Source organism: Nelumbo nucifera, chromosome 4 (assembly GCF_055504915.1).
Source record: "Nelumbo nucifera cultivar China Antique chromosome 4, China Antique-T2T, whole genome shotgun sequence".
In the NCBI taxonomy this organism is placed as follows: domain Eukaryota; kingdom Viridiplantae; phylum Streptophyta; class Magnoliopsida; order Proteales; family Nelumbonaceae; genus Nelumbo; species Nelumbo nucifera.
In genome coordinates, this window is record NC_142652.1 from 37,648,744 (window position 1) to 37,661,094 (window position 12,351).

At 34.8% G+C, this 12,351-nt stretch overlaps 1 protein-coding gene across 1 annotated transcript; it reads right to left on the minus strand.

Annotated features, from left to right (window-relative positions):
* Positions 1-8,854: 8,854 nt before the first annotated feature.
* LOC104607292 (putative methyltransferase At1g29790) lies at positions 8,855-10,541 on the minus strand. Its single transcript, XM_010272912.3, has one exon. The coding sequence runs from the start codon at positions 10,166-10,168 to the stop codon at positions 8,996-8,998; it is 1,173 nt and encodes a 390-aa protein (XP_010271214.1). The 5' UTR covers positions 10,169-10,541; the 3' UTR covers positions 8,855-8,995.
* Between the last annotated feature and the right edge of the window lie 1,810 nt (positions 10,542-12,351).

Here is a 12,351-nt window from a genome sequence, read left to right on the forward strand (position 1 = left end):
CTCAGGAGTCCGGACAAGCTCACTCATCAACTTCAAATATGCACAGACTTCACGCTGGTGTCTGCCCAAGCTTGTATTCGTTTCATAATCAATCAAGTTCTGCAGCAGTTCCTTTGTGCTGGATTCGATTGATAAGAGAGGCAGATAGAGAACTGCTTCCAACATTTGCTTCTCGAACTTTATTCCTCGTGTGCCTTTTCCTTCATTGCTTCTGAAGTTAATCCCCACTTTCTGCAGCTCTGTTGCACTACGAACAGTGGACCATTCACCGATATCTTCTTCTTCTGCTTCATTAACTTTGCCGGCTCCACCAGAATGGATCCGTCCAGTTACCGACAACCATAGAGCATGAACAAGGGTCGGAGGTTCTCGGTGTGCGTGATCAACGCAGGTGTTGGCAATTGCAAAGTTGCGGAGTTTTCTGATAAAACTCGTCTTGTTTCTCGGGTCAATTAGCATCGGCTGCAGCAAGAAATCAAACAAGATCGTTCTGGGTATGTCTTTTGGCCGTTTCCAGTTTCCTGATCTCACAGCACTCTCAAAGAAGCTCTGCTTCATCAGCTCCCTCAAGACGACAAGTGGGATCTGATTCTTGAACCTAAAAATGCAGGCTACCCAGTAGCTGATCTTCTCCAGCCCAGCCTGATGAAAGACTGGGTGTTCCTTCAGACCACCCAAGGAGAACAAGGCTAGTTGCAGCATAAAGCAGCCTTGCTTGATCATTTTCTTCATCAACTCATCGTCCCATCTGCTGGAGATCCCACCACCCAACTCTTCATCTTTATAAGCATATATGGATCTGATTTGGTTCTTTACTCCAGCTACTGCATCCTTGTATTGTTTAAGGATCGCGACTTTATCAGTTTTTTGTTTAGCTCCACTGCTTTCCAAGAGATGATCCCAGCAACCACGTACAACCTTCCAAGCCTGCTGCTCCTGCTGTTTGAATAATCTACCAGAAAACGGGTGGATAGCTGGCATTATTAGATCCTCCCTTGGCTTATGAAGAGCTTTAGGTCGGAAGATGATCTGCATCAGGTGAGTGAAGCTGTGAAGCTGGTTCTTTCTGAGGGTTAGAAGGCAAAGAAGAAGTTTAATTTTCTATCTTCTGATGTTACTACTTAAAAGAATCCGGATCTAGCAGAGTTGGAATGAATTCCGATTTGTTCCTCACAAAACCCTATTCACAGCCTTTTGCATGAATATCTCCCTATGATAAAACATACAAGTATGGAGAGATGTTCCGAATACATGGGTAGGAAACGTTTAGTGAGGACCAAATCTGAATTCAGTTAGAAGGGGTTTCCTACAGAACGCACCAGTTAGGCTCAGTTTGGAAAGAGAATATGCACAGTTGGAATAAAGAATAAAGAATACCTTCAACTAACATGGTTTTGTCTTCATCTACTCAAAGACAGCAAGCCAAAAAATCATAGAGAAATGACTTGTTGGAATCATTCAATAATAAATTGCCATGCATAGTCAATCCAAAGAACACCTTCAACCTTTTGTGTGTGTGTGTTATAAATGATTTTCATTGTGGGAAAGAAGTATAATATGTATAAGAATTTTTTTTAATTTTTAGGAAAAAAACAAAAATTAACGAGACAATTTATTTTATAAATTCTAAATGATTTTTATGGTAAAAAAGAATTATAAGATGGATATATCAATCATCTATCAAACTCATTGATCTAACAAAAATTTGATGTCTTATAATGAATTTTTAGCATAATGGAAGCTCAAATATTGTTTAATGTATTTTTTTATTGTTTGATGTATTATTGTTATGTTTGTGCCTTGAATTCTTTGTGGTGATTCGCTTCATGAATCCACTCTGAATTATTTTGAGAAAAACCCGAAGGTAAAATTTCATAGTGGTTTGTAGTGGATGCGCAACGGTATGAATCCAATCCATATTCATCTTATAGGTCTGAACTGAATACGAAGAATTATGTATTTTGGGGGTTTTCTCTTATGTATAGAAGCTTAGTCTTGTAAGAGATGAGTGGGATATTAGGTGTATTTGGAGCTTAGGGTTTTCTGTGAGGGCAAAACTCGGTATTTTCTTCTCCATTACTAACTTCATAGTGGATTTTTGTTCCTCCTTTGCCCGTTGACATAGGTTATAAGCTGAACCACGTAAATTTGTGTGTATTCTCTGTACTTATTTCTCTTTATCCCTATTTTATTTTCATTTTTAAGTGCCATTCGAATCTGTTTTATTAGGATTTTTTGCAACAATTATTACTAACATTAATATTGTATAATATCTAATGCTCTAGTCTCCTAGTATCATCCATTGTAATATATCTCTTCATGTAAACTATTAAAACTTGAGTTTCTTATGTATTTATAACTTACTAGCAGGGCTCCGTGTAATGCACGGCTTTGTTTTAAATTGATATCCAAGATGATGATTGGAGACTTAAAGAGAAATAAGTATATTAATTAAGTTAATGAATTAAGTAAAACTGATTTCATTAAATTCAATCAATATTGTCAAAAATTCCATTGAAACACAAATGAGGGACAATATTGTTGAAATTCAAAGTTTAAGGCATGCACAACTCAAGCTAGGGGTAGAATCTTCAAATAACTGCAAAAGTTTGTGATGCAAACCCACAGCTAATTGTATGCGGTGTGTTTGAGGCTCTTCAGCCAATTTTCAGATATTTTTTTAAACAATTATATATCTTTTTTTTTCCTTTTAAGCAATTATTTAATAAAGGATTAGTATTAATTTGATCATTAAAAATAAATAATTGCTTAGCTAGACAACTTTTGTTAAAAATGTTTTGAAATGCCAGTTAGGCTCAGTTTGGAAAGAGAATATGCACAGTACAAATAGTTACAAAATTACAAAAATACAAGATTTTGCACTCTACATATTTGCATTTGTGTATTCGTTCGGTTTAAGAGAAATGAGAAAAAGTGAAGGGCTGTGTTAAAAAATCTGTTTAAGGTCAATTGGTTAGAATGAATAAATGGACAGACAATGATCATTAAGCTCAGTTTGGAAGGAATACAAATACAAATATGTAGAGTGCAAAACCTTATAGTTTGTATTATTTTGTATGTATTTGTACTATACATATTTGTATTTGCACTCCTTCCAAATTGAGCCTTATTTTCAATAGTGGACCTGTTATATTCATATTGAGATGGACAAAACCATCAGGGCACTAAACTGGAAAAGAAAATACACAATTTAACATATACATTAAAATTTATTCAATCATCTAAAAAAAAATTAAATTTATTTAACAAAGTTTATATTTGTATATAAAGCAATGTATAATATTCCATGTCAGAGGCTCTCTTGTTGCTCCATCCCCTTCTTAATTTCCACCTTTTGGATTTTTCTTAAGGCTCAGTTTAGAAAGAGTACAAATACAAATTTGTAGAATGTAAAGCCTTGTACTTTGTATTATTTTGTATGTATTTGCACTATACATATTTGTATTTGTATTCTTTCCAAACTGAGCCTAATTAAAAATGGACTGTACCAAATCATAGCCATTAGACAATATTGAATACCTCAAATCCATATGATTTTTTCTTCCATTGAGAAGAGTTTTTAGTAAGGTGAAGAAACAATAAACAAATGAACAATTTGCTCAGGATTCTCAAGAGCAATCCTTCTTGCTAGCCATACATACTTTGGCACAGTTGAACTAGGATATGTGTAACTCATGGACTGTGGTGTATGATAATTGGTCCATGTACTTTCCATAGAGGATTTGGAATTCCCACTAAATTGGGAACCTTTGCTTGATCTTTTTGATAAGCAATATGTGCCCGGTTATTGGCCCCGATCACTCTTGTGGTGTGCTCTCACCGAAGGAGTAGAATAGCTAGGTTTTTTTAGAATGCTGGAGAAGGCCAATATGGGCCAGAAAGGAAATAAGTACTTATTGAATGAACACTTAAAAATAAGTTCAAAATTGGGTTTTCGAATAAGTGTAGTCCCGGCCTAAAGTAAATGCTTATTTGTAAGCATTCTCCAAAATGGGCTAGCATCTATTTAGGGAATATGGGCCAGAAAGTAAATAAGTACTTATTGAATAAGAACTTAAAAATAAGTTCAAATTTTGGATTTTTGAATAAGTGTTTATTTTCAGGAATAAACACTTATTTGGACTTATTTCCCAAATACAAGTGTTTCTTGGTGTAGTTCCAGCCCAAAATAAATGCTTATTTGAACAAGTACTTAAAAATAAGCACTCTACGAAATGGGCTAGTATCTATTTAGGTGTACAACTTATGTGGCCCAATATGGACCAAGAAAGGAAATATGTACTTATTGAATAAGCACTTAAAAATAAGTTCAAATTTCGAATTTTTGAATAAGTGCTTATTTTCAGGAATAAAGCACTTATTTGGACTTATTTCCCAAACGCAAGTGCTTATTGGTGTAATCCTGGCCTAAAATAAATGTTTATTTGAATAAGTACTTAAAAAAAAGCGCTCCCTCCAAAATGAGCTAGTATCTATTTAGGGGTACAACTTACGTAGGCCCAATTTTACATGGATTGGGCCTGGGTCCAAAAGTTCGAGGCTTTTATTTTTCCGATTGGACCTGGGCCTAGCGCTTAGATAGCCCAAGTCCAGTCTTACTTTGTTCTAACCCGAGCTCCACCTGGGCCTAACCCTTACACAAGTCCAACCCAAATACATCAAATTTTAATAGGGCCAGGCTTCTTGACCATTCGGCCCAATATTTCGACCTGCACCCCTTCTATTACATCTCTCTCGATAGCTTCGGGTGATTTTGAATTTATGTCTGACATGTCAAGTACGTGTCTATGCAGACCAATAATGTTGTGTCTATCTTGTCAGCAATATATCTATCGAACATGTTTTCCCGGAGAAATCAGTCATTCCACAAAGCCCTCCAAATCATGGTTCTTAGGAAAATAAGTTTGATAAATCGATTCTTCCAATCAAACACTCAATCGATCGCCAAAAAAATTACTAATTCCATTTAAGTAAAAGGTAGAAAACTGTTGTGCTGTAAAGCTTGCGTTAGTGTAGCCTGCAGGGCTGAACTTCCTCCCAAAGCCCAACCAGGTCTACAACAGACCCAATAAAATAACCACAACCCTAGCGACCTATCCAACTGGTATCTAATTTGGGTTGGTCTTCTTACAACTGGTATCTAATTTGCATTTCCCATTTCTTCTTCCCTCTGCTTGACTACTCTTTGCAGGTTGTGATCAGATTTACTACTCACTTTCTCTACCCACAGCAATCTGGGCAGCCAGACATCTCACAATACAAGATGGGATGTGTGGCTGCAATTCAAGACGGGTAGAGTGTGGGTAGAGAGTTGTGAGCAGGAAACCCAGATTGTTCCAGGTTATATTATTTCCTTCAAACTAGTACAACTCTATCAGCCTTTTGAACCAAGCAATGATCCAAAAAATGAGGGTGTATGAAGGGGTACAATTTCATGCTTCCACATGAAAGAAAACTATATGAAAATAAAAGGGTTATTTATTAGAACACCTCTTATAATTTTATAGATTTTTTTTTAAATTTACCATATAATTTGCATTTTATTAAAACACCCTTATAGTTTGCAACGTGTTTACTTAATCGACATTTCATTAAAAACTATTTGTTTTGACATCTGAAAATAGTAACATGATCATCAAAACTTAGTGGAAAATGTTCAAGGGCATGGACCCCTGGTTGTTTATTCCAAAAATACCCTAAGCTAAGTGGAAAATGTTCAAGGTTATGGATATATAGTTGTTTATTCCAGAATTACCCCTAACACTTTTTCATATAAAAAACAAAATTAACCAAATAGAGAAAAATAGAGTGCTTGTTTGTGTTTTATTAGGGGCAAAAATGGTATTTTTGTTTTTAATTTCTTTTGATTAAATTTATTTGAATGGATGTTAGAATTAAAACTGTCATTTTCCACATTCATTAATGGAAGGTCGATTAAGTAAATTAATTGCAAAATATAGGGGATGTTTTAGTAAAACATGAACTATAGGTTAAGTTTTAATAAATTGATAAAACTATAAGGGGTATTTTAGTAAATGACCCAAAACAAAATTCGAAACAGAATTCCAGAATGAACTAATCCAATGGATTTTTCAGCAATCCTATCAAGAATCTTAAATCAGACCAAAAACCAGAATGCTCAATGGGTCATGGTTTTATGGGGTTAATTGCACAATCGGATCATGCTAACCATGAAAACCATCAATCAAGAGATCACCTGTTCAACCATATGGTACGGTCTGAATATGACAACATTGGTTTTCCGTAACTTGTTAAGAAATTGTTGTGTTGCAACAATTCCTTCCGGCATTCTCATTTCTAAAGACGATAGCAGAAGAAGGCTATTCCTGTGTTTTCATTATTTTTTTACAATTTAGAAGCAGTGGAAACAGCTTCTTTATTGTCTGTGTTCATTTTCAGGAACGGGTCCCATGTATCACGTTTAATGTGTAATTAAAATTAAAAAAAAAAAACCGGACTTTAGACATTATTAGGGGGTGTTTGGGAAGTGAGTCCCTCCTGTATTTTCTTTAACATTGCTCAAGAAAATATTTAATTATTTAATTAATTATTAAATGCTCAATATTTAAAAATATTTAACTAATTATAATTTTTATTAATTTCATCAATTATTTATTTACTTGTTTTGTGTTCATTTGATTAAGTGTTAATTACTTTCTTAAATAGTTAAACAAACTTTCTCATGATATCCAGTGTTAGAATGATTAGTTATCATTTTTCAAAGGGTTCAACTATGATATGGAAAAGATATGATATCGGAAAAACAATTCACCAATAAATTGGAATCATAAACATGGGAGTGAATCAGGTGTCATTTATCAAAATTCATGGGTGGGTTTTGATTGGTCAAAACTCTTTCCCTATCATATATTTCCCGTATCATAGATTTTCCCTTTTTCAAAACCCATTTAGATTTCAAAATAACATTCTACCAAGAAAAGTTCACTAACACTAATAGACTTCTAAAAGTAATTAATTATTAAGGCATTCATATATATAACAGTTATTTACTTCATAATAAAAATCAAATTCTATTTAGTTATAATTTATAAACCTTTTAGTACTCAATGATATATTATCAGTCGAAATAATCTACTTTCATTTAAAAGTTGCATAATTTTAGAGTCACTAGTTTGACCAAGTCAATGGTTTTTAACAAAATAGCAGGATTTAGGAAAACCTAGAATTAGAAATAGGCCAAGGTAATGATTTGAATGGTTCAACCATCTAGGTCAATTGTTTGTTGAATACATTAAATAAAACATCATAAAAACTATAATTATTAATTGCTATTATTGATGAAAATATTTGTTATTAAAATGATAAAAATAACCTAATTAATAAAACATAATAAAATAAATTAAGCACTAAAATATAATTATTAATTATTTTAGGAAACTCAAAACAAAAAGTAGTTATTAATTGTTAAAAACTATAAAATTCATGTAAAATTATTATAAAATTATCTAACATTTATTAATTTTATAATTAATTTTTATTAATTATCTAAAAATCCTATAAAAATCCCCTATGTTTTGACCTTAACAAAAACCTCCCCTATTGTTCAGAAAAAAAGGTGCAAGTACCTTTCTTTCATTAGCATTCCAAATAGAAAAAGATGATATAATGCATTAGTTTTTTTAATATCAAATTAACCCTTAACCAATTTAAGTCAGATACAAATTTACTAAAATACCTAGAAAATAAAATATATATTTCCTTTTATTTCACGCCAATCTTTTTACCTTAATTAGTTCAAGAAGAATAGAGAGAACTATTCTTTGAAAGTTGTTTGACAAAGTAAATAGTGAAGGATAAAGTTGAAAACTTCAGATTGTATTATTATGTATGATAATGGTTTAACAATGATAAGACTATTTTGGTAACTTCTACATCTTTGTTATTAAAAAGCTAATAGAAAGGAGGTATTTGTTAGGATCAATATACAAGGGAGATTTTATAAGAATGTTATAAGAGGATGTTTTTTATAATTTTACTTTAAAAATAATGCAGAAATAATAACAAACTAATAAAAAATAAAAATTAATAAATAATATTTAACAATAAGATACGAAAAATCATATAAATTTATCTAGAGCATAGGACATTGGCTACCTGCAATAAAGTGCAACTTGATTGTGATTGGATAATCTAAACATAACCCAAATAGTAATGCTTGAATTAGACTTAGAAAAACTTTTCTGAATTGAAAATGTCCTAGAACTCCTTACTATTAGGCTTACATAGAGCTGAGAAATGGATTTTTTGTTGAAGCTCATTTTAGTAGCTTATTTGAAGTGGCTCAATCAACACTGAAGCCTCCCAAATGGACCCTTAAAAAAGGTGAAATTATAGCCCTCTTGGATGCATATTCAATCTAATTCTCCCCCTAACCAAGCAAATACTCACATCCATTGAGTCAAGAAAGAAAATAGATCTTTCTTCTCAAAATTCTCAACCTTGAAGGAAAAGGGATCAGGGTGACCTTGGTGCACTTAAAACTACAATTTGAACACAATGAATGAATGGTCTCACACGCATAACTAAGAACACATGTTAATGCATTAAAACAAAAGGACAGCATACCCTACAGATTATATCCCTGTGGAGAGCCAATCTGGACTCCCTATACGAGCAGAGCTGTTTGGTATGAGAGCCTACGATTAATGTGACCCGAACCCAATAAATAAAGAAATAATAAAATCACTACAATCTATGTAGCCAGGTCAACTTAGCATTTACTAGAGTTCAAATCCTGAACTGAACAATGCATCTAACATGGTGATCCTCTAAGTCAGCAGCACCACATGATGATACTCTGAGAGAACAAATTATGTGCCTGGACAAAACTATATTACATCATATTCTGTGGACTGACAAAGAAACTACCCAGCAAATCATTTGAACCACTCCAAAAGAGAAACCAAGAAAACCTCTGATCAACATTAAATTCTCACCAAGAATTCTTCAATGGCTTCTCCAACAGAGCCGAGAGGTACATTTCCCTGAGCTCCGGCCCTCGGTCCAGCTTCCTCCCAACAACCCACTTCACCTTCTTGAATCCAATGTTATCGATCAAAGGAGCATAAACCTCCTCAAACTGCTCCTCCACACAAAAGAAATGGTCAAGCCAAAACAACCCACCAGGCCTGAGCACCCTGTAGACATCAAACAACAAGAAGTGCAACAGCGTTGTTGGAATCCAATTGCTCAGAACATGCATCGAGTGCACAATATCCAACGTATTGTCGAAGAAGGGTAGCCTCTGAGAGATGCTCAGATACAAAGGCACAACCCCTCTTGATGCTATGAAGCTGTTGAAGGGGCCATTCAGATTCATGGAAGTTGTAACGATCGTTATGTTTCTTTCTCTCATCCTGACTGCAAATGTACCAGTACCACCTCCGATGTCGAGCCCGATGCGAATCGTGCCGGGTTTCTTCGTACCGAGCACCTCGTCAATGGCGAAGTCTAGCCCTCCACCACTGTTTGTTGCAGTCCACCGAGTCTTCTCGCGGCCATTGAGATCGAAACAGTCCTTGCAGTCATCAAAACCCTTCTGGGTACGCATGCGATTGATCAGGCATGCGTAGTTCTTGCAAGTATAGGCGGTCCATACAACTGAAGCATCAGATGGGGTCGACCAGAGGCTGGTGGGGAGGGGGAGGGGCTCAGCATATTTAGCAGGGGCAGATGGACGGCAACGGCGGCGAGGGAGAGGCTCACAACCCTTGAGGAGGAGCTTTTGAGCTAGAAGCTCGTCGTCTGGGCATGAACCGTTCACCTTGTATGACATGTAGTGGCGGAGCTCATCAGCAAAGAGAGTGCAGGATTGGCCGACGGGAGGGTAGATGGTGTCGGAGTCGAAGTTTTTGGTATATCCAAATGGGAGTTCCTCCGGAGATATGAAGGCAATAAATTCAGGTGGGAGGCGCTGAGATTCATCGTCAACGACATAGACGTCTTCACTTATTCTCGGGGAAGGGACATTGGAGGTTGTCGTAGGATTGGTGAAAGAGCAGGAAGTGGAGGAAAAGAGGAAGAAAGTGAGGAGATTGGAAGAAATAAGCAAGAAGAAGAGAAACAGGTTGGTGGTGAGAGGACGAGTTGTCTGAGGGTGATCCATTCATTTGTCGATCCTCTCGTTTGATTCTGATTAGGGCCTCAGCCCTCTTGGTGGATTTAGCACAGAAATACTGTGAATTTGTTGTTCATAGTGAATGTGATTAAATGGGTGTGGAATCGTTTGGAAGAAATAAAAAAGAAACTTGAAAATCAAGACTGATGAGGGGAGGTGAGGTCTGTATCCAGGACTCTAAGCAAAGAGTCCAAGTGTTGAAAAATTTCAGCATCTCATTTATTTTCATTGCTTGACCTCTTATTATTTAAGACAAGTGGGGGATGTAAGACAAATTAGAATCTATTTAGTCAAACAGCTATTGCAATCTAACGTTAAAAGAAGGGATTATAGGTGATAGGCAATTTTTAGGCCCTAATATCAATAAAAGTAATATTTTATATATAATTTTTAAAATAAGTTAAATTTTCTTTAAAAAATATCAGGGTAAAAACATTATTCATCTTCTTCCTCTTTTAAATTATTCATCAACTACTGCCGACCTCCGACAATCTCCGACAATACCTCCGCCCACCTATAAACCATTCTCAGCTCTCTTTTTCATTTTATTTCCTTCCTCTGAAGCCATCAACTTGGTGACTGCATTTGCAATTGTGACTGAAGAAACCCGTTCTTCTCGTCGTTGCCATTCTCCGACTACAATACCAACCTTCAACACCTCGGTCACAAGCATGGTGTTCCTTGGCTGGTCTGAGTGCATTGGCCAAGCTGCAATCGACACGCCCATGTTGATGCTCTCCATGAATGAATTCCAACCACAGTGGCTCATGAATCCAGTAATTGAAGGGTGAGCCAAGATCTCAAGCTATGGAGCCCAGTCTCTCACTATTAATCCCACCCCATCCACTCTCTCCTCATACCCTTTTGGGAGTCCAACTTTCCTAGCATCCTCCACTTGAGCATAAATATCTCCTCGGTCAGCTTCCCTTAAGACCTAGATAAACCGTTGCTTACTATGTTGAGGTGGGTGAAGGTGTTGCCGGAGGTAGGCGGAGGTAGGCGGAGGTGTTGTTGGAAATTGACGGAGGAAGAAGATGAACAATATTTTTGTTCTTATTTGATTTTTTTTTTAAATAGTTAACCCATTTTAGAAATTATATTAAAAGTATTACTTTTATTGATATTAGGGCCCAAAAGTTGCCCTTATCAGATATAATTCCTTGAAAAAACAGCTATTGCAATCTATCTATATCTATATATTTATCTATATCATTTAGCAAACAAAAAACAAAAAACACAATCTAATATCTATATCTATATTAGATACTATTAAAAGTAGGGATGAAATCTAAATTCTAGAATTCTTTTAACTAAAATATCCCCAATTTTTTAATTTGGACATTTTTTATTATCAAGGCAAAGGATGTAATTTGAATTACTGTTTTTTAGTTTATTTTTTCTCTCCATTAAGTTGTGTTTGGTTTGGAAGGAAATGCAGGAAGCATGTACAATATTTAAAATATTAACTCCCAATCCTCTTATTAAATCGTATATATATTTAAGGAATAAAATAATTGCGCTTTGTGGACATTTTTTTAATTAAAATATTCATACTTTTGAATTTGGTCCCTTTCTAACTTTGAGGGAATAAAAAGTAATTTGAACTATTATTTTTTACTTTTCATTGTTAAATTTCTTTTCATTAGGCTCAATTTGGAAAGAGTACAAATACAAATCAGTCGAGTGCAAAACCACCTTCTATTTTGTATTATTTTGCATGTATTTGCACTATACATATTTGTATTTGTACTACTTCTAAACTGAGCAGTTTTTGCTTATTGTTTACAATAAATTTTATTTCATTAGTTAATTAACTAATTCTACCTTTATTGTTTACATATTATCTTAAAATATCCCTATTATTTCTTACAATTGACATCATTGTTAAGTGTTAAGAGAAAAAGCGAAATGTCTAATTTGTCCTCCATTATTTCTCAAAATTTCAGAATAAAACCCAACTGATAGAATTTTTGAAGAATTAATCCATTTTGAGTTTCTTCAAGGTTATGCTTCTTCAATGGATATGATCTTCAGCTTCTGACGCCATTAATGAAACCTAAGCCATATATCAATGCAGTCCACATGGAAGGCATGAGTATAGACGGGGAGGGTGTGGATGTAGTCATTCTCTTCAAATTCAAGCATACAAATGGTACAATCATGGCTTCCGC